General features: G+C 34.3%; 1 protein-coding gene across 9 annotated transcripts in view; it reads left to right on the forward strand.

Moving 5' to 3' along the window:
* NCOA2 (nuclear receptor coactivator 2) overlaps nt 1–24306 on the forward strand; it is a 406774-nt gene that overhangs the window by 365982 nt on the left and 16486 nt on the right. For 7 of the 9 annotated variants that reach the window (XM_031946275.1, XM_023495974.2, XM_031946274.1 and 4 more), the window contains 4 exons: nt 9056–9221; nt 21097–21375; nt 22205–22282; nt 23103–23544. In XM_031946275.1, the coding sequence (XP_031802135.1) occupies nt 9056–9221; nt 21097–21375; nt 22205–22282; nt 23103–23544 (965 nt within the window). The remainder of the gene's footprint in view (nt 1–9055; nt 9222–21096; nt 21376–22204; nt 22283–23102; nt 23545–24306) is intronic. The other 2 variants (XM_031946280.1, XM_031946278.1) reach the window with 2 other exon arrangements.

Genomic DNA, 24306 nt, shown 5'->3' on the forward strand with positions numbered 1-24306 from the left:
ATTCAGTATATAGTCACTAAAATACATGCAATTTTTAGTGCTCTGATTTCATTGATTTCAAATTAAACCAAAAGGAAAGAAATTGTAAAAGTCTATCTGAATGAATGTTGTCAGGAACAAGTGCAAGATTGTACTCTTACAGACCAAAAATAATTTTAAAAGTTAATATTAATAAAATATGAAATGAATACTTAGATAACTTGTACAACAAAAAGTTAATCAGAACCCTAAATTAAATTATAATGAAAATCAAAGTAATCTTTGATGTTAGACCACTAATTAAAACATTTTATTTGTTAGCCTTATATAATCCCCTTATTTTTAAAAATCAAGAGAGTAAAAAAATTTTAAATTAAAAAAAATTAAATGAATATTGTAAAAATATTATTATACTTTAATGGGAAAGTTTTTCTGCTATACTTCATATTGTTTAGTTTCTGAATATAATACATTGTTCAGTTTTGATCTTGATTTCCTAATGGGACTATGAATAAATTGTAGGACATTTAAAGAAAAGTAACTAATCAATTAAGGCAATGATAAGAAAAAAATTTAAAGGAATTGTATTTAGTCTAGAAGAAGGAGATGGGATCGGTTGAGTTCAGCCAAGAATCCACGATACTCAGTGCTTGACAACTTAATTGTCTTCTAGTATGTGACAGTTATAAGAAGGATACATGCTAGGCCTTTTTCCTCTCTTAATACAGAGGGGGAAAATATAGTGAATATGTGCTTGCTTAGCAGCAGGAATGAAAAAAGTCTAACATGTTTTAACACTGGAATAGCTATTAAGTAATAGGACAGAATGTTATCCTATTCATAAACCTCTATAATAGGTTTATGTTATAATAGGTTGCATTGGCAAGATTGAACTAAATGAATTTTTTTAAGATAATTCATTGGTGTCATTTAATGCATTACCCATTTGCAAAATAATTTCACTTTGATTCTTTTTAAATAAACCCACTGCTAAGTAAACATGCAAACTTAAAAAGCATCATGATAGTTGAATCTAACAAATGATAAATTTCATCAGAAGAAAAAAAATACAAGGTAATTCCAATAGAATTGGCATAGAAAATGCCATCCATATCCAGAGAGAAAATTATGGAAGCTGAATGTGGATTGAAAAATAGAATTTTCACCTTTTTGTTTATTTATTTGTTTTCTTGTGGTTTTTTTCCTTTTTGGTCTGACTTTTCTTACACAATTGACAGATATAAAAATATGTTTAAAAGCATTGCACATATTTAAATTGTATCAGATTAATTGCTATTTTGGGGGAGGAAGGAAAAAAATTTTGGAACACAAAGCATTATGATGAAAATAAATGTTGAAAATTATTTTTACATGTATTTGGAAAAACAAATACTACTGAGGGGGGTGGAAAGAAGAAAAGAAATATTAGTCATTGAGGAGAAAAGAACCCTTAAAATTAAGATTTGTGTTTTGACCACAACAAATTAAAGTTCTGAACCTGGAATTGTGTGTTTTAACTATAAACCGTCCCTGCTTATCTTTACATTTTACCTGTGTTCTAGCTGCTCCCATTCTTATTCATTTTCATGAATTACAAAGAATTCCTCTTGGGAATTAGAAATAATATCATAGGAATCTATACAATGGAAAAAAGTTCAGAATTCTCTATTCTTTGTTGGCAGGCATTTATTTCATAGTTCAAGGATGATGGCTAATAAAGATCCCATTTATGCCAACTATCTGTGAAGCCCTAATATTTCCCCCATACATTTAATTTTCTTCAGGCTTGTAATCATTCTAAAAAGATACTGCTAAATTATTAGGAAATAGTTTCTTCATTAAATAGCTTGCTGTTCTTCTCAAGCACAGTTTTTCTTCCATGTATTTCTTCAAAGCTGCACAGCACATTTTAGCACACAATAATGTAGATTCAGAATGATCATAAAATAAACCAGTAAAAATTTAAAAGGACCTTAGAAATTATGTATTTCAACCCTCAACACAGACAAGTTACATGATTCGTTTATTTGTTTTACAGCTAATTACTAAAATTTAAATTTCTGTTGCTAGTTCACCTTCCATTCTTTTGATACAAACTAAATTTAAAATGCCTTCCAGGACATATTATCTAAGAATTCCCCCACCTGTAATATAATAACTGTTTTTCTTGTGCTTATGTCTTCTAATACTTAATATCTAATCTAATCTAATTTAATATCTAATATCTAAATGTGAGACCTATGGGTAATCCATAAAAAGTTTGATATGACAGATCTAGAGCTAGAGAGAGAATTTTAGAAGTCAATTTTTATTAAATAGGATATTAGACAATGTTACTAATTTTGAATTTAAATCCCCACTTCAGTGTTTTTATTTTTTTTTTTTTTTTTTTTTTTTTTTTTTTTAGTGTTTTTTGTTTTTGAAAGTGCTTTATAGACCCTAATATATGTCAGAGAAGAGCATTCTTTTTTGTTTTACATCAAGGACTATTTTTTACATTAGGTTAAAAGGAAATCAGTCACTTGCATATGATCTGTTTGAAAACTATGTAAAAGTAAAAATTGTTTTCTCTTTTTTTATCACATTGACCAATTCTTTCAAAGCATTAAAGATGTTGCAAATACTTTGTTAGTATTTACTATAGTATAGTAAGAAAATAAAAATATGAGTTTGATATTTAAAGCATCAGCTCAAAATTTGACCTCTCTCCCATTTCTATACTCATCCTAAATGTTATTTTACTTTGTAAATAAAACTTTGAATAGATATTTACATTCATGTTGGTTCAGGCTTCAGGCTTCTAATTGTTCTATTAAATTAGGGTTTTGTTTTTTTCACGACTTGTGTTCTTTTAATTAATTATCCCTCTGACCAGCATTTTTGAGGTTATGTTAAAAGTACTTATTGTTCAGTAGCCAGCATTTATATAATGCTTTCAGGTTTACCTAATACTTTATAAGCATTATTTCATTTTGATCCACACAACAATAATAGAAGTAGGTACTATTATTATTGTAGTTTTACAGATGAGGAAACAAAGGCATAAAGATGTTAAGTGACTTGTTCAAGGTCACACAACTAATAAGTATTTCTGTCCAGATGTGAAATTAAGTTTCCTGATTCCAAGTCCAGCATCCTGTCCATTCTGCTCTTTAAATTATTATTTCAGATAATTGACTCAAAGTTTAAGTTCAAAAAATGATTTCTAAACTTTGGAAAGCAGCTTGATTTTTCCCCTCTGATATTATTGTCTAAATTTAGTAAAAACAAAAAAAAAAAAAACAGAGATTCTTCAATCTGGCTCTGACCTAACCGTTCAAATGTAGCTGTTCTCTTCATAGTTACTCGTGATATCTTAAGTGCAGTATTTATTCTAACCTGTGCTGGTGCAGAATCAAGCAGTTACTGTAATGTTTCTGTGCACACTACTGTTACTGGATCCCTAAAATTTTCTTTGTAAAATATTGCTAGTCGTGAGTTATTATTTACAGGGTTATCTTTGCTTTCTTTTTTCTGATTCTTATTGGTTTATCTACCAACATTGGGTTGATCCAGTCAGGCTTGTGATCTTGACAGCTTGTTAAGAATGAAGCACACTGTCCATCAGTTGGAGAATGGTTGAATAAATTGTGGTATATGAAAATTATGGAATATTACTGTTCTGTAAGAAATGACCAACAGGATAATTTCAGAAAGGCCTGGAGAGACTTACATGAACTGATGCTGAGTGAAATGAGCAGGACCAGGAGATCATTATATACTTCAACAACAATACTATATGATGACTAGTTCTGATGGATCAGGCCATCCTCAGCAATGAGATCAACCAAATCATTTCTAATGGAGCAGTAATGAACTGAACTAGCTATGCCCAGAAAAAGAACTCTGGGAGATGACTAAAAACCATTACATTGAATTCCCAATCCCTATATTTATGCACACCTGCATTTTTGATTTCCTTCACAAGCTAATTGTACAATATTTGAGTCTGATTCTTTTTCTACAGCAAAATAACGTTTTGGTCAGGTATACTTATTGTGTATCTAATTTATATTTTAATATATTTAACATCTACTGGTCATCCTGCCATCTAGGGGAGGGGGTAGGGGGGGTAAGAGTTGAAAAATTGGAACAAGAGGTTTGGCAGTTGTTAATGCTGTAAAGTTACCCATGTATATATCCTGTAAATAAAAGGCTATTAAATTTAAAAAAAAAAAAAAAAAAAAAAGAATGAAGCACACTTTTTACTTTCAAACTCATGGGAAGGTGATGATTGGCTGGAGCCACTGTGCTACTAGAGTTATCTAGAAATAGAAACATGAAATTAAGTGAGATAGACTCAAAGCCTGGGAAAAGAAAAACAACATGTACATAATGACTAATAATGTAAACATTCTGATAAAATTGTACAAATTCTTTGTACCATTCAGTTAATAGAATCAAGTATGAATATTTTTCATTGGGAATATTAATATATATTAGATAGATAGATAGCCAAAAACAAATAAATTCTGGTGTTGTACAGTAGTTAGGTTATGTAAACATTTTCTTTACTATTCAAAGCAATAGTAAGTCCATGAAACTGTTTAAAGAAAAATTAGAAGGAATGTTAATTGCTTAATATATTGGACTTTTCTTGGTTCTATTCTTCATTAAACTGTCTTCAGCTTCTGACTCTTACACATTCTCTTTTCCTGTATATTCACTCTGTCTTTCTGCTTTCTCTTACTTCTTCTATCTTTCTGATCACTCTCTTCCACCTTCTTTGCTTCATCTTCAAGTCATGGCACACCCTAGTGGGTTCAGCCACTAGTGATTCCCCAAGGCTCTGCCTTGAGCATTCTCCTCGTCTTATTCTCTCACCTGATCATCTCATAAGTGTCCTGAAGTTCAGTTATTAACTTTTTGCAGATGATTTCCCAATCTGTATATCCAGCCAATGCTGCTTCTCCTCCGGGGTTCTCAAACTTACCATTCTTTCCTTCCAAATCCTCTCTCCTTCTAACTTTCATATTGTCATGGAAGTCATTACCTTTGTTCTTCATTCACATATTCATTCTTGGCTTTATCTACATCTATGATCTCTTATCAGATCTTCCATATATTTTTTCAGCATCTGGTACTCACACAGGAGCTAGAGTTCCTCAGACTATATTCCTTCTCCTTCTCCTGCTAAGAGCAGGATGTTCCCAGAGGGAAGGTCAGCAAGGGCCAGGCTAGATTTCCTCTACCTACCCCAAAGAACTTCCCTCATTGCAGGGAATCTCCCACTTCTGCTGCCACCTCCAGGTTCCTTCTCAGGTGAGAAGAAGAACCAAATCTCAGACTTCGTGTATGGTTCCTTTCAGTTCGTCTTACATCTTTTTTTTTAATAGCTTTTATTTACAAGTTATATGTATGGGTAATTTTACAGCATTCACAATTGCCAAATCTTTTGTTCCAATTTTTCCCCTTCTCCCCCCCACCCCCTCCCCAGATGGCAGGATGATCAGTAGATGTTAAATATATTAAAATATAAATTAGATACACAATAAGTATACATGACTAAACCGTTATTTTGCTGTACAAAAAGAATCGGACTCTGAAATATTGTACGATTAGCCTGTGAAGGAAATCCAAAATGCAGGCGGGCAAAAATATAGGGATTGGGAATTCAATGAAATGGTTCTTAGTCATCTCCCAGAGTTCTTTTGCTGGGCGTAGCTGGTTCATTTCATTACTGCTCCATTGGAACTAGTTCCTCCTACATCTAGCACATCCTCTGAGAAAAGTTGTCAAGGAATAGACTTGGCATCTTCTACCTGCCCCAAAACAAGGACTTCTCTCTCTGCCAGCACAAGGAATTCTCCCTCTCTTTCTTTCCCTCTCCCTCTTTTTCTCCCCCTCTCCCTCTCTCTTTCTCTTCCTCTCTCTTCCTCGCTACCTGTATGTCCAAGTTGTTGCCAAAGCCTGTCAATTTCAACTTTGCAACATCTCTTCAATACATCTCCTTCCCTCTTCTGACACTGCCACCATTTTGGTACACCCCCCTATCATCTCACACCTGGGTCATTGCAATAGCCTATTGATGTGTTGGCCTACCTCTGGTCTCTCTGCATTCCAATCCATTATTCTCTCAGCCACTAAAGTAATTTTCCTAAAAAACAGGTCTAATTATGAATCCCTTCCCTTCCTCCCCAGTAAATTCTTCTGGCTTCCTATTGCCTTCGGGATCCAATACATAATGTTCTGTTCAGTATTCAATGCCCTTCATAACCTATAGCCCCTTTCTACCTTTTTAGTCCTCTTTTAATTTTTTTTTATTTTATTCCAAACTTAAGGAATAAAATAATCATTTTCATAACATAGTAGAAGAGAATAAAAGATTGTATATGAAATTGCAAATCTATTATGTCTGTTATGTTCTATTCCTTTTAAATATATGATAAAGTTATATTAAACTTCTTTCCTTTTTACTTCCTGTCCCCCCTTCCCAGAAATGGCTACTATTAGACATAAATGTGTGTGTGCGTGTGTGTGTGTGACAGACAGACAAAGAAGAGAGATGTGTGTATGCATATGTGTAAAACTATTCTATACATACCTTTATATATTAATTCTTTCTCTGGATACAGATAGCATCTTTCTTCTTGCATCTTACTCCATGACATTTACTATTTGATCTAGTAACACTAGCCTTCTGGCTGTTCTGGCAGTACCTAGCACATAGTAGGCACTTAATAAATATGTTTTTTGGTTGATAAAAACCACCACCCTCATATAGTTTGGTTTTTTGGTTTGTTTTTGTGTTGTGGGTTTTTATTTTTGTTTTTTGCTGAGGCACTTGGGGTTAAGTGACTTGTCCAGGGTCACACAGTCTCATATAGGTTTTTATCTGCTCTCACATGACAGTTTCAGTGGGTTTGTAATTAGTCTCTTTGTGTCAAGATCTCTTCATATTCAAATCCTTACTTCTATCTACTGCCAACTTGAATAGTTTTGACCAGGTCACTCAGTAACTACCAATGTTTGTTCCTTGTTATCTATAGGGTGTCATATATCAAATCTTTTGTGATTTAAATCCTTCACAACTTGATCAATTGCTATTTTTCTAATTTTTTTTACATTTTATTTCCCTCTATGTTCTCTATAATCTTGCTCCACAGGTTTATTTGACACCTCTTCTCCTGGCTCTCTGCCTTTGTACTATCTAGTCATCATGCCTGGAATATGTTGCTCCTTCCCACTTCCACCTCTCAGCTTTCCTGACTTGCTTTAAAACTTACTTCCCTTATTTCCTCCCACACCACTCCATCCACCCCACCTTACCCCCAAAAAAAAGACTTAATCCTACCTTCTACAGAAAGCTTTTTTCCCCTGGCTCAGTTTCTTCCCATCCATCCAGTTCCAATGCCTTCTTTTTGAGATTACCTTCCATCTCCTTTTTATCTAGCTAGTTAAGTGTTCTCTCCCCCATTTGAATGTGAGTTCCTGAAAGACAAGGACATTGTTTCCCAATAGTTAGCAATGTGCTTGGCATATGTTGAGGGATTGTAAGTGCCAAATAAATGACATGTTTAGCTATGTCTTCAGGTAAAGAAGTGGCCCCTGAAGGCAGATGTATCTATGAGGGAAATGCACTGAAAGAAATCATGGCTCATAGACACATATAGGAGGCATGGGACTTCAGTAAGGATAAAGGCATAAACAAAAACATAGAAACGGAAATGTAGACAACATACACAAAGCAGTGAATAAATCTGGTTGAAGCAGATTATTCCTTCAGCAGATTATCCCAAGGATGATTGACCTTGATTCTGAGATGTTGTGGCTAGGAGAAATGAGAAAGTTTGTAGTAGAAGCTAGTTTGGGTTTGGGTTCAGAGAGAATAATTGATTTTAGATTAATTTCAGATGTCCAAAAGGCAGTTAAAAGCATAATCATCGAAACTTAAGAGAGTTTCTTAAATCTTAGAGTTGCATCACACAAATTCACAAGAATTCTTTGGTCTTTGTGTCACATTAAAAAAAAAGTGTGTGTGTGTGTGTGTGTGTGTGTGTGTGTGTGTGTGTGTGTGTGAGACAGGTTGAGATTTGTTGATTATTTCAATATTTATTATGTTTGACTTCCTTACTATTATCTCATATCACTTTGCTGTTGACACTCAAGAAATCTAAAATTCACACCAACAAATATTTATTAAGTATCAGGTACTATGTCAGTCTCTAGGAATGCAAAGACCAAAGAATTCTTGCTTTCAAGATCTTTATGTTCTACTGTAGATAGTTTGATTTACTTAGGCTTACATTTTAAAGTTTTGATGTTTATCATATATATGTTTCACAATGTCTGAATTAGATTCTTAGCTTCATATTTTGATTCTTATATCCTTGATTTTTTTTTTGTTACTTAGACCCTATTATAAATATTAGGATTTGTTGTAAAGCACTGTTGATGCAGCAGTGTGGCAAATTGTTTATGAAAACTCAAGTTATCATTACTTTAAGTCATTAGCATTGCACTGATCTGGAATCTTTTTTAAAAGCCTTTTCCAGAGAATTTTATTTCCTAAGTGATTTTGGTTTTGGAACAATTAATTTTTCACCTTTTAGCTCTTAATACCAAATATGATTAGTATGTTCAATGGATTACTTTTCCTTAACATGTAACCCAGGAATTCTAAAATAGAACTTCTTATAGCAAACACTTAATTGTCAATAGATGTAGAATATCCTTCTTTTATTCAATAATAACTCTCCATTTTTCATTCCCATCTAGGTCATCATTGCTCCAGGCTGAATCATTTAGGTCAAATAAGCCTTTTAGATCAGATAGTTTCATCTCTCACAGTTCAAAGAAGTTGTTGCATTTTATTTCAGTAACAAAACGTATATTATTAAAAGACATAAGTTAAAAACAAACTCAAGCTATCTTTCTAATCTATATCTACTGGTGAAACAATTTACTTAGAATAGTTGGTTACCTTGAAAATAGCTTGATTCGCTGGCACTTTTGCTTCTGATAGTCATTATCCACTATACAGTAGATGCTGTCCTTCAAGCTGTTCTTGATCAAGGTTGTATTTGACCCTTTGTAGGCAACCATTTGGTACTTCTCCAGATGACTTGCTGTGTCCACATCCTGCTTCAGAATCACCAAGTGATGAAGGAACTCTCCTGGATCAACTCTATTTGGCATTACGAAATTTTGATGGCCTTGAAGAAATTGACCGAGCTTTGGGAATACCTGAACTAGTTAGCCAGGTATGTGCATTGACTTTAATTGCTTGAGAAGGTATCCTGATGTACAGTCTAAATTATTCATTTTACTTTGATTCAAGTACTTTTCAGTTCACCTTTTCAAATCAGTTTTAAGTGGAAAAGATCTCTTGAAATTCATCCTTCTCTTTTTGTCCCTTAGCATAATTGAAGACAAGAAAAGATATTTATTATAAGCAAGAACATCAAAAAGTATTTTATCGAAGTATTTTTTTCCATTGCTGTCATTTTCTGGTACCTAACCCTTTGTCACAAAGAAGTATTGTTAAGCAAAGCAAACTAGCATATGAAAGTATATCAGCATATGCTTCACTCTGTACTTGTAGAGGAACATCTTTCCACATAGTCCACAGGAAACAAAATCGTTACATTAATCTGAGTTCTGATGTCTTCTTTACATAATTGTGGTAATTTTGCATATCTTTTGTTTTGTTACACTTTTTTGCGCTTCGTACAGTTTTCCCAAGTTTCACTGACTTATTTATTGTCATCATTTATTATAGAACAAAAACATTCCATGACTTTGTTTGGTTAGCCACTGGGACCTAAATTTTTTCCCTTCCAGTTTTTTACTATTTTAAAAAAAAAGGCTACTACAAGTAAGTGATGTGTATAGACCTTTCCTTCTTTCTTTGACCTCTTGATGTATATGCTTGACCAAAGGATATAGAAGTTTGCTTATTTTTCTAGCATAGCTACAAATTTTTTTCAGAAATATTAGAACAGATCTAAGTTCTATCTATAGTGTTTTATAGTGCCTGTCTTCCCATAGCCTTTCCAACATTGATTATATCCATCATGTTAGCTGAAACATTGGAACAATCCTTCTGGAAGTGAAAAGGCATCGTGAATACTTATCAACCCCAGAAAGTGATACCACTTTTTGTGTTCCCTGCCCATACTTTTGACCTTATATCATTTTTAAGTGTTAGTGGGAGAAAAAATGTTTCTTTAAAGGAAAGAAAACTTTCTATAAATTATACTGTCTTCACAATCAATAGTTTATATTTAGTTATTACCTAGTGTGGTGATATGGGCATAGCAAATTCTAAATAAATTGAATAGTCTTTTGAAGGATATAGATTGCAAAGATATTCAAAACCTCTCAGGAGTAAAGGTACCATAAAACTAAAGAGTGTTTGTTCAGTTGGATACTTTAAAAATTCCCTTCAGGCATCTGCGAGCCCCGTAGGATTGCACTATAAGTCTTTGAAACTATAAATCTTTAAGAAAGGTATATAAGAATTCAGGGAAAGATTAGGGGATGTCTCCAGTAAATCTAAGTACAACATTTTTCCTGGGGGAATCTCCTTTATCAGAGTAGCATGAGGGTGAGGAGAGACAATTATCTCTTTTGGCGTCAAATGTTGTGTGGTCCTTCTGGGGAGAGTAAAGTTGTAGTACAGGTCTCAAAAACTCTTGACTCATGCTTCAACTCACTTGTCTTCTGGAAATGTGTGAACATAACTAGTATGTGCTGAAGTCTCCATAGATACGGGTTTAAAAGGCTCTCAATCCCTCCATTACTTAAATAAATGATATTATATTGGATCTAGAATTACCTTTTCCCTTCCTACCCCCCAAGGAAAAAAATGCAGAAAACATCTTTTTTTTTTTTTTTTTTTTTTTTTTGCATTTATTGAAGCAGCTTGGCATTGTGGAATATATTGCTGAATTGCTGAAAAGACCTAAGTTTAAATCCTGCTTGTGTGTAAACTAGGGCAAGTCACCTAACCTCTCCAACCCTTGTAAAACCAGAATATCAAGAGCTGTATATAGCTCTATAGTATTTTCCTCACAGATATGTTGTGTAGCTCATTAAATGAGATTGTTTTAGTAAAACACTTCTCACAAGTATTATTAAAAATGTCAGACACCATTATTATTACTCTGCCCAGGAATGAATTATAAAGTTCTTGAAAGTCCTACTTAGTTTATTGTGTAAATAAGATATGTTGAAAACAACAACAACTTTTAGTTTATTATAGAAAAAGCTGGGGGAAAACACACTATCCTTTTTTATCACCATCACATTCTTCTCTTCAATCTGTCTGCATGAATAATTTTCATTTCCAGAGATATTATCACCAAAAAAATACCACCTAGTGTGTAATCCATTTTCTAGAGTTAAAAAGTCCAATTTCCTCTTCCTGTCATTGGTGTCTGTTAGAGAGGTGATACACGGTTGTAAAAGACTTCTAAAACTTTCAAAAAACATATTTTTATCATAACTCCCAGCGATCATCAAAAATAAGAAGGATGTAAGACATAACAGTTCATATTGAGAACATCAGGTTAGAAAAAATTATTATAGATTTAAAGTTAGACCTAAAATAAATCAAGGGGGGGGGGAACAAATGAAAGCTAAATGTTTCCTTTATAACTAATTTGCTTTGCTTTTAGCTAAAATTTTAAATGCTAAATTTTAAAAGCTAAAATTTAAAAATTTAAATGATTCAGCATATGGAATTGCTGTCTTGATATTCATAATTTTTACTTTAGAATATCTGTTTCTCTATTCTGCTAAATGACATGATTATCTCATCAGAACTAATGTCACTTTATCGGGTGCTATTTTAGTCCCCTTTTTCTCACTTATTTTGTATTATTTCTCACTTGAGTTCATCAAATTTGGTGTATTCTTTCTAATTATAAAAAATATCTCAACTATATTTTGAGTTAAATTACAGAAACATTACTAACAATAACTTCAGAAAATGAGGTCTCCTTTGTCTACTTCATTGGGAGAAATTATATGCTATAGAATTTACTAGATGAAAATGCCTAGTATTTTCTGTTATTGTTACTATTCTAAGATGTGGCACTTACAGCCACCAGGACAGTTGGGGGTTCACTCCAGTTTCTAGGGAAGAGGCATGTAAAAAGATGTGGCACAAGACACAGACAGAAAACTGAGACTCTAGTGCCAGGGATCACAGTGCTGTGGAGACCAATGTGTACTTCTGTGGGTTGCTCAGTATAGCTACTCTGTAAAGGGGCCTAAAGACATAGAGTCCAGAAAGGAGATACCCTAGACATTCTCTTTGAAGTGAATGACAAGTGACTGGAGGGCCAGCCAGGAAAATTGACATTTTCCCTAAGTATTTTGCTCAGTTGGCAAGTGTGACTGAAGAAGATCCTCCTATTGAATTGTCCATAACTTACTGCTTTTAAAGCCCTCCCCAGGTAAACCAGAACCAGGGAATACACAACGACCAGACTTCTTACCATTACTGGAGTTCCAATTTCCCCAGCCAGAATGTTCCCCAGGAATTTCATCTAGATAAAGATTCCCCCAAGAAAAAAACTTCACCTTTTTTTTTTAATCTCTGCACTTTAAGTTTCAATAATTCAAAACTGCACCAAAACCATTGAGACACCCTGTATATGCAATCACAATAATCTTAACAACCCAGTATTTACAACAAGGAAAAGAGTGTGTAATGGCACAGTAAAAAGATTGGCAAGAGATTTCCCAGGACATATTTTGGAATCTTTTTTGTTTATAAACAATCAGCCAGATTCCTACTCTAACATTCTATGAGAAGGAAAGGAATTTATTGGACCTGTGATTTCACTGGCACAGGGAACTCTTAGGTAAGGAAACTCCCGCTATCCTGGCTATAATTTGTGGTCTTAGAAAGTTGCCTTAGAACACTGAGAATTTGAATTATATGGCCAGGATCACACAACCAGCTTGTCCCATTTCCTGTAGAAGAGCCAGGCCTATAACAGAAATATAGTTCTCAAGAGTTCTTTTCTTTTTACCTTTTTTATGCTTCTCTTGAGTTCTATATTTGGAGGTCAAATTTTTTATTTAGCTCTGGTCTTTTCATCAGAAATTAGATTGAACCATTCAAGAGAGCAATCTGAAACTATGCTTAAAAAGTTATCAAACTGTGCATAGCCTTTGACTCAGCAGTGTTTCTACTGGGCCTAAAAGAGATCTTAACGGAGGGAAAGGGACCCACATGTGCAAAAATGTTTGTGGCAGCCCTTTTTGTAGTGGCCAGAAACTGGAAATTGAGTGGATGCCCATCAGTTGGAGAATGGCTAAATAAATTGTGGTATGTTATGGAATATTATTGTTCTGTAAGAAATGATCAGCAGGATGAATACAGAGAGGCCTGGAGAGACTTACATGAACTGATGCTGAGTGAAATGAGCAGAAACAGGAGATCAATATATACTGCAACAAGACTTATCAGATAGATGATCAGTTCTGATGGGCGTGGCTCTTGACAATGAGAGGATTCAAACCAATTCCAGTTATTCAGTGAAGAAGAGAGCCATCTACAGCCAGAGAGAGGACCGTGGGAGCTGAGTGTGGACCACAATATAGCATTCTCACTCTTTTTGTTGTTATTTGCTTGCATTTTGTTTTCTTTCCCGGTTTTTTTTTTAATTGATCCAATTTTTCGTGTGTAGCAAGATAACTGTATAAGTATATATACATATATTGGATTTAACATATATTTTAACACATTTAACATGTATTGGACTGCCTGCCATCTAGGGGAGGGAGCGAGGGAAAGAAGGGGATAACTTGAAACAGAAGGCTTTGCAAGGATCAATGTTGAAAAATTACCCATAAAACTTGTCTAGTTCCATATGATGTTTAAAGGGAGTTCTAAGAGGACAGGTTTGTTCTTATCTAGTATTATTTGCATGGTTTGATATACCAAGATTGTTTGCATATATTGAGAAGAGCAATTCTAAAGTGGTTTTAATTGGTTATAACCCTGCAGCAGTTTAAGTTAAAGCATCCCATTTCTAAAAATAAAAAAAAGAAGGAAAGAAAAGAAAAAGAAAAATTATTCATGCATATGTTCTGTAAATAAAAAAACGTTAAAAAAAAAAAACCATTAAAAAAATAAATAAAAGAGCCAGGCCTCTAGCTTCTGAGGGTATCAGACATCAGCTTCCTGACTAATGGGATCATACAATTTGGAACTGGGAAGAGAGACCTGAGAGATCACTGAACACAATTTCTTCATTTTGTTAAGGGAGAAAACGAGATTCCATAGTCACAAAACTAAGAAATAGCGGAAAAGGGATGTAAATTTGAGTCTTTTCCCTCCAAATTCAGTTCTTTTTCCACTGTGTCCAATAATCATTGAGGTAGAGAGAAACTAGAGAGCAGCCAGATCATTCCTGACTACCAACCTTAGAACCCAGGATTCCAGACCCTTAGCCCATGGCTTTAGATGTGTTCCAGTCCTAACTTTTCATTTATCCTTTATTTTTATTTATTTATTTATTTATTTTGGCAAGGCAATTGAGATTGGGTGATTTGTCCAGGGTCACATAACTAGTGGGTGTTGAGTGTCTGAGGTCGGATTTTAATTCAGGACTTGTGGGTCTATGGTCACAGCTGCCCCAGACCTCTTCACTTTTCAGATCAGGTCCAGAGAAGAGACTTGCTTAAGGTCAAATAGTTAATGGCAGAACCCAAATTGTGCTTCTTCCTAGTATAAATACCTTATACAATTGTTATCTGTCATCTGGAAAGAAAATCTAGTTCATTATCCAAGTCAGGTTATGAGTTAATGAAATAGCAATGCTCTTGTGGTATTGTTTTTTTGTTTTTTGTTTTTTGTTTTTTTAAAGGAGGGGGAAGACAAAACAGATATGCATTGATGCAGGGAATGGCTAAACAAATTGTAAATCAATTTAGTAGAATTTTCCTATGCTGTGTGAAATTATAGACATGAAAAATCAGGAAAATGTAACAAAGGGAATGGATCTATGAATTGTCTCTAACTCGGAGCTGGAGGATTTGTACTTTAGGATGATAGCAGACCCTTAAAGGACCTTGTAATTGAGAGCTTTGTTAAAAAGGATTGGCAAGTGAGCCAGGCAGAAGCCCTTACTCAGTAGGTTGTAAAAACAAAAAAGGACTCCAAGCATCTTTAACCCTATCTGGTTCAGAACACAGATCTTCATTGGGCTTCTGGCAGTTAGAAGAAGGAAATTGGGAAATAATTTCTCCTCTCCCTTTCTCCCTCTCTCCTTTTCTCTCTGCATTTATTTTTGTGATGACAAAAAACTAGAAACTAGAAAAAGATATGAATCTTAATGCAGTACTTTAATTTACTCTCCTCTCTCCCTTTTTCCCCCTTTCCTCCCCACCTCTCTCTTTCTTTTTCTTTCTTCCTCTCTTTCTCCCTTCCAGCCCTTACCAGACATAACTAGAGGCACAAGACAGAGCAATATGTGTTTGCTTAGGTGACCAGAGACCGATTATTAAGGACCTAACTATCTCTTCTGTTTTGAATTTTTTCTTGTTAACAGATAACCATACAGAGATCCTAAGAGATGAGCATTTCCCCTCCTTAGGGTCTACTTTTTGAGTTTGAGAGATTAGGAGTAATTGAGTTAGTTGCCAGGAGATGACCACTGAGGGGAAGGGCACTACTATCAGAATTCCACAGTGAAAGGACAAAAGCCAGAAGCCTTCTTAGATAAATCACAGTTAAACAATATAGGCTTGAGGTAAAAGTGAAATGTTTGTTTAGCAATCCCACAAATACCTTTCTCTTTGGGGAAAGTATAATTAATATATATATATATATATATATATAATATTGTTTATATTTTAAGTATTTGTTAACATACTTATGAGTCTTTTGTTTTAACTATTTCTTTTGTAATTGGAAAAACTATCTGTCCTATACCTGGTATCTGCTTTTTATATTGAATACTTTTACTAAAAACATCAATGTTAATCCTTTTTAGGGTATATTCTAGACATGAGCTTTACACCCAAGCGTTGTTGGAGAAATTTTCCTTAGCCCTTCCTGGTGGGTATATAATAAGCAAGAGAAAAATGTAAATCCCTGGAGAAGGGTATATATTCTCAGCTCTAACACCTGTTAGAAAAACATGGCAAGAGTTATACCAGTAAATATTGATTGGTGTAATAAGAACCAGGAAAATATTCACAATGATAACAGTCTAAGTAGAAAGGGGCAGCTAGGTGGCGCAGTGGATAGAGCATTGGCCCTGACTCAGAAGAATCTCAGTTCAAATATGGCCTCAGACACTTAATACTTCTAGCTGTGTGACCCTGGGCAAGTCTCTTAACCCCAAGTGCCTCAGTTTTTAAAAAAAAAAAAAAAAAAGTAGAAATAACAAGAAAAGAAACAACTATAATTGTGACCAAGCTTAAGCCCAGTGAAGAACTTTATTTTCCTTCTTTACAAAGTTGGCAAACTATGAGGATGGAACAATACAATGCCTGGAACATAAGAGATACTATTTAAGAGATTATGTCTTTCCTTTTCCGCCTTTTGACTGATATTAGCTATCTTCTCTGCTATGTATTTCTTTCTCTTTGAGCACACATGAAGAGAGGAATATATTCAGAAATTAAGTTAGCATATAAAAAAGATTATAAATAAGAAAATGTTTAAATTAACAGAATCCTACCAGTACTTTTTTTAGTGACAAAAAAACTAGTAACAAAGTGAGTGATCACCAATTGAAAAATGACTGAATTGTGGTATATTAGTACCATTGTACTTTTAAGGAATGAAGAATATAAGGAATTCAGAAAAACTTGGGGAAACTTGTATGAATTGGTGCAGAACAAGAATACAGTGACTAAATAAATAAATGAATGTGACACTAAAAGGCAGCCAAATTCAGATTAATTGCAGTGTTGCCCAGTGTTATTCCCTAGAAACTAGGTGATAAAATACTTGGGTTTTTTTTTAAATATAGAGGCAGAAAGCTTTGTGAACAGTATTGTATGTATTGTCAGATACAATCTTTTTGTCTGCCATTTTTACTTAGCTGTTTTTATTACTAAGAAGTAAAGTTAATGAAAGACACCTCCCTCTCCAAGGAAAAAACATTATAAGATGGTTTCCTAAATATAGTCAGACCAATAATTCAGTAAAAAGGGCAATATCTTTTTTAAAATGTTCATCTCCACAGTTTTCACAAACACATGAGAGGCCCCCTGTGAGGTCTTAACAGTGGAAGTGACCTAGGAAACCAAAAGCTATAGTAATAAACCAGCTCTGGTAATTCCAAAACTTCATTTATGAAAGTGTTCTCCTGGGAATCTCAGAAGGTAAAAGAGACATGAAGTCAAGTGAAAAGAATTTGAGTTTGAATCCTTGTCACTTCTTCTTCCTAGGTCTATAGAATGAAGGATTTGGACTAGATGATCTAGAAGATTATTTCTCCTTCTAAATCCTTGGAATAGGGCTATGATTCCAGTTCAGCCCCAAAACTTGAGTGCTACTTCTAGACAAATTAAAACTATCTTTTGTTTCGGGGGGGGGGGGGAATATCTTAGGCCAAAAATATTTGCATTGCTAATTTATATGAGTTAATACCTCTACTAGGTACATAGAAAAGAAAAGGGGAAAAGGTCTACATAAGCAAAAATATTTATTGCATTTATTTTTGTGGTGACAAAAAAACGAAACTAGAAAAAGATATGACTCTTAATGCAGTATTTTAATGCTATAAGAAATGGTGAAGAGGGTGGTTTCAGAGAACCCTTGGAAGAGTGATATGATACACAGAGTTGTAAGCAGAAATAATAAATTCATTTCTATAATATTCTAAAAATAAACTTTGAAAGATCTTTGAATTCTAAGCAATAAAATGACCAACTCTGATTGAAACATGCCACCTTCCTGAGAGATATTAGTTTGAAGTCTTATTTTTGTTTGTTTTTTACAGCAATAATTTGTCGGTTCTTGATGTTTCTTGTTTTCTGTCATACTTTTCCTTTACCTTTTACTTAGTATGACAGATCCTATTTCATTGTGACCTTTAATTATCCTGAAAGGATTGATTTCCACAGAACAAAAATTGCTATTTAAAGTATGTTTTTTAATAGTTACAACTTTTTTGTACATTTCCTTAGAGTAAATACCTATTCTGAAAATACTGTCTTTCACATATCTCACACTGGATGTCCAGTTGATATATTAAACTCAGTATGTCCAAAATGGAACTCATTATCTTTCTGCTTAAACCTCCCCCACCTCCTACTTTCCCTATTACTATAGAAGGCAGCACCAGTCCTTTGAGGCCCACTATCTAGGTGTCATTCCAGCTCATCATTCTCTCACACCCCTCATATCCAGTCTTTTGCCAAGACCTGTCATTTTCATATTTGAAACATCTCCTTTCATATTTGAATATATTCCCTTCTCTCCTTTGACCCTGCCACCATTCTAGTGGAGGCCCTTACTATCTCATATGCTTGGATTATTACAGCAGTATGCTGGTAGGTCTGTCTGCCTCAAATCTCTCCCTGCTTCAGTCCTTCCTGCATTCATCTATCAAAGTGATTTTTTTCTAAAAGTTCAGGTCTGACCATATTACCCTCCCACTCAAGAAACTCTAGTGGATCTCTGTTGTCTAGAGGATCAAATACCAAAAAAACCCAAATTTGACAATCAAAGTCCTTCATAACCTAGACTTCTCCTACTTTTCTAGTCTTCTTATACCTTAGTACCTTTTACATGCTCTGTGATCCAATGACACTGACTTCTAATATGTTCTACTAACAAGACATTCCATCTTCTAGCCCCTAAGCATTTTCTCTGGCTTTTCCTCATGCCTGGAATTCTCTTCTACTCCTTATAAACCAACTACCTTCCTTGACTTTCTTTAAGTCCCAACTAAAATCTCATCTCCAAAAGCCTTTCTCAACTCTTAATTCTAGTAATATATATTCTGTCTCATAATTTTTTCCTAGTTTTATTGTCTGTACATGTATGTAGCTTTTTTAAATATATATTTTTGCTACTTGTTGCCTCCCACATTCCACTGTAAGCTTCTTGAACATAGGGACTGTCCTTTGTCTTTTTGTATCCCTAGCCCTTTATACATTGTTTAGCACATAGTGGGCACTTAACAAGTGTTTATTAAGTGAATGGCTATTTTTGTATCTTTAATTTCTTTCTCTTATCCAATTTACTATTTGTCAAATAATAGCAGGATAAAAAGGGCATCCTTGCTTTACTCCCATATTTATTGAGAATATTTCTAATATCCCCATTGCAAATGATGCTTGACTTAGTTTTAGATATTTTTATGATATTAAAAAAAGAACTGTTTATACCTCTAATTTGTAGGTAAATCAGAAGTATTTTCTGAATCTTTTAAGATAAACATGTGGATTTTTAAAATAAACATTCATTAATTTTGACCTTTAATTTTTCTGTGCTTTATGTTATTTTGGTTTACATATTTGCACTGTATTTATCTTTTAAAAGGAGTTTGTTAAAGTGCTTTCTTTATCATTTTGGGGTTGGTACTAACTGTTCTTTAAAAGTAAATCTATCAGAATCAAAAGTATTTCTTCCCTTCCCTTTCTCATTTACCCACTTTTTCCCTGTAGTTCTTTTACAGCTAGTTCTTTCTTTTTCTCTTATTTTACTAATCAAGATTCTGTTTGGGAACCTGTATTTTCTTTTGTGTCCTCAGTTTTGGTAGCTTATAATAGCTTGGGTTCTGATATATTTTTATGTAGATATAGTGATTTCATCTTATTTAGCTACATATTTATGTTCTGCCATTTTTAATGGCAGAATTAGGTTGGTTTCAGACAGCAGATTCAAGCCTCTCAAAATCAAAGTTTTTTCTAAAATGATAGAATCTGTCAGAATTTGGAAAAATCTTTAAGAATGAAAAGTCATCTCTATATCATGATGAGTCTACAGTTTGAGCTGTCACAAAATAAATTAGATGATTCTTTATTGTGTTACAGTAATTGTCATTATCATTAAAATATTAAGAAATAGTAGGATAGTAATTTTACATAGCCCAAAAGAAATTTAGCTTCCATTGACAAAAATACTACCTGCCTCTGGAAATTTTGACTTGAGAGGCATAAATCATGTACTGACTGGAATGAAACTAAAGAAGTTCTTGCTTTGTTCTTTATTACCAAAATATATAAAGATCTTTGTGTCAATTTCAAATAAAATTAACCACATCACATAACGAAAGTGTACAACATAGCTACAAAGAGAAGCTTTACAAAAGAATTAATGCTTTATTTAAAAAAAAAAAACACTTTGTTGAAGTTAAAAACTATATCCAGGTTTTTGGTTCAAAAAATGCTAGACATTGAATCTTGGGGTTATACATTATGTTCCTATGATAGAAAATAAGGGTAGGATAGATACCACCACTCTTTTTTTCTCTTTGGCAAGTACAGACAGGGTAGTCAGATCAGACAGATAATTTTGATTGGCTCTCCAGCAGTTATGACCATAGAGCCCTAGGAAAAATTGCAAAGTAAACATTGCACATAACTGCCCTTCCCTCTAGAAACCCATTCTGCCCTATCTAGAAGTCCTCACCTCATGCAATTAAATTTTGTCCTAGACTTCCCATTGAATTTTGGCTGTACTACTTCTTCCAAGGAATAAGTTCAACTTAAATAATGTAAATCCAAATGAATCCTTAATTTATGAAATTGGGAAGGAAAGATTTTTCTAAAAGACAAAAATTTATCTCTTGGAAAGAGATTAGGTTTAACTCAAAACATCACCTGGAGCAAATAATGTACTTAAGCACTGAATAGATCCATTTAGCAACATAACTTTGTGAATGGCTATGGCTAAAAAATTTAATTACCAGCCTTGTAATCAGCTTTCTTTAAGGCCTTCTACTCCAATTCTTTCGGGTAAGACCTGCCAGAACTTGCTTTCTGCTTGGTCTTGCCTTTCAGAACATAGATGCTCACCATGTATAAGTAAGGCTTGGAAGATTGTATTAATATCTCAGAGTCAATAGCATCGAGAATGAAATGTGCTTAAGTTATTTGGCTTTTGTTTTTAGACGCTTTTAAAAAATTATTATCATTTGTATTTCTTCATAGAGCCAGGCTGTAGATCCAGAGCCATTTTCAAGTCAAGAATCCAGTCTCATCATTGAACAGAAACCTCCAGTTTTTCCTCAACAATATGCGTCTCAGGCTCAAATGGCACCGGGTAGTTATACACCCATGCAAGATCCCAACTTTCACACACTTGGACAGCGACCAAGTTATGCCACACTACGTATGCAACCTAGACCAGGCCTTAGGCCAACTGGCATAGTACAAAACCAGCCCAATCAGCTGAGACTTCAACTCCAGCATAGGCTCCAAGCACAGCAGGTATGTGATTTTATTTTGCATATGTGTAATATATGTGGACTTGAAGTAGCTGGTATTAAAGGGCCTCAATATCAGTTCACTTCTAAAAAAGTGAAAACTACTCCAGTGGGCCCTAACTTCCCCATCTTCTACCCACTTTGCTTTTTTCTCTTCTCTCTTTTCCATCTTTTCCTTTCTGGCTTAGTCCCAGTTCATGGCATAGTTGAGGCTTAGGAGAAGGTGTTTGTCTTCAAAAAAAAAAAAAAATCCCACTTCAGGATTCATATGGTCACTGTTTGCTGATAGATAATAGGATGTGCCACACATTAAAACAAATGTGTATATATAACTTCACATGCTACTTAGAACAGGGAATGATTCTTTTTACTGTATATACTTTGTATACTAGTATATGTATTTATGCTATATATACTATGTATATACATATACATAATTTTTTTCTATATACTTATTACTTACTGTCAATAGCATTGAGAATTTTCTGTAGCAGAATAAAATTCAAGTCTCATTTTTAATGTATTTGTTAGATCTTATCTTCTTCCCTTGGCCACATTTTCTAATCATCTTCTTCCCCTCCTACTTGAATACTTTGAATTATTGAATATTTCTAATCATCAAATATTCCAAAATACTTTCTGAATTATAAGCAGTGTGGAAACTCAAGGATTAAGAATCCTAAGAGAAAGAGTTCAACTGCCAATAATATGATTTTAATTTTAGACCCTATCTTAAAGCTTGCACCCTGACTGCAGCTTATAAATTTTTTAATGGGGCTGAAATAAAATGTATTCTTTCCAACTTTTTATGTTTGGTATATGTGTGCATTTAGAATCGCCAGCCACTTATGAATCAAATCAGCAATGTCTCCAATATGAACCTGACCCTGAGGCCTGGAGTACCAACACAGGTGAGGGAGCGGAAGCTATAAAATTCTTCTGTTTTAATTCTTATCTATTTTGTCCCTATGTTGATCAATTCTTCCTCTTTGATATCCTGGGCATAGTAACCTGTCAAGTCATGGGATATGAAAATTGACCACACTGGATGTGTAATATCATCTGGTAATCCTCCCGTTAACTTCCTTTCCCATTTTCCTAATTGCTACAGAATTTATCTAAAAATCCTCAAAACCATAGTTAGGACCCATTTAGCTGCCTACACCTATTCCTTATGCCTCATCCTTCCTCTGGCTATCATCATTTGTTCTACTCCCTTTCTATTTCATTCTAATTTATTTCCTTATGTTTGTCCCTCCTGTCATCTTCTCTCTTCTCACCCCTCCTCCCTCTGTCTCACCTCTGCTTTTAGGGACCTGTCTGGGAGAATACTAGTATTAAAGGCCTGATTATTCACTTTTTTGAAACCTTACAGTATCAGTATTTCTGGTGAGGCACTAAAACTCTCATTATTCGGTTTCATTGGAGAAATTCTAATTATCCAAGAGACCATGTTATGTTGAGGTTCATGTGGTACTTCTGGAAACTGCTCTGTTCTGTAGCAGAGCATATTGTACAAGACTTCATTATAATCATTATTTCTGTGGCATGTGAATCAGAATGCTGGTTTTCTTTACCATTTCTGTGATTTGACTAGAGATAGTTTAGAGGACGTGCTTCATATCTAGTGTCTGAGATATATATATATATATACATACATATATATATATATATATATTTTTTTTACATTTTTGTGCCTATCCTCAGTCCTTACCATCTCCCTTGTTTTAGGGACCTATTAATGCACAGATGCTGGCCCAAAGACAGAGAGAGATCCTGAACCAACACCTACGACAAAGACAAATGCATCAGCAACAGCAAGTTCAGCAACGAACTCTGATGATGCGAGGACAAGGGTTGAATATGACACCAAGTATGGTAGCCTCTGGTGGCATACCAGCAACTATGAGCAACCCCAGGATTCCCCAGGCAAATGCCCAGCAGTTTCCATTTCCTCCAAACTACGGTACTGGACTTACATCCCCACCACCTCTCACCAGTCCTTTCTCCCCAGTGTCCCCCAGTCCTGGGTCACAGCTCCTCTCTCACAGCTCCTTGCATGGCTCCCAGATGAATCTGGCTAACCAGGGAATGATGGGAAACATGGGAGGACAGTTTGGGCCTGTCATGAGTCCCCAAATGCAGCACAATACCTTCCAGTTTCCCAGCTCAGGTACCACCTTTTCTCTGAGTGCAGGTCTTACTTAAGAATGACCGAAGTAAGTGTGTGTGCGCGTGTGTGCGTGTGTGTGGGCGTGTGCATGTGTGCAAGCATGTGTGTGTATGTGTAAATACAGTATTTATAATTTATATGTCTGGCTGTATCTTTACATACTTGTACATGTTTATAGTCTCTGGGTCTGACTCAAGCAAATCAATATAGTTCTACAACCACATGCAACAGTGAAAGAAAGAAACTAATTTCTCATAAATAAGGTTATCAAGGGTATACTCAAATCTTATAAGCAAGAGTTACTGGGCGTTATCAAATATAAACACTACAGAAGGCCTTAATATTGATTTGTTTTTGAGCATCATTCTCAAGAGATTAGTTCTCAGATATGTAATGTTATGAATATTAATACTTTGTATGCATGTATCAATGTTAAATTAACAATATAATGATTAACGAATTAGCTGATTATATTGACTTCGTTACAGGGACAAAAGGACTTTTTTAAGCTTTTATTTTTACTGTTTTAATTTTTTATAGCATCTTATAACTGGTTTAATTACTAATTATAAGTGCATGTTGAACTAATGTGCTAGGCATGAATTTGATTAACCTAATATTAAAACTTTTCCTATTTCCCTTTTTATATATTGTCCTTGGCACCATGTTCTTAGGACCCCAACTTTCTTCCTTGTATGATGATTTTGTAGTGTCTAGTCAGTTTAAAACTGAACAAAAACATTTTTTCAGTTCAATTGTAGC

Source organism: Sarcophilus harrisii, chromosome 1 (assembly GCF_902635505.1).
Source record: "Sarcophilus harrisii chromosome 1, mSarHar1.11, whole genome shotgun sequence".
In the NCBI taxonomy this organism is placed as follows: Eukaryota; Metazoa; Chordata; class Mammalia; order Dasyuromorphia; family Dasyuridae; genus Sarcophilus; species Sarcophilus harrisii.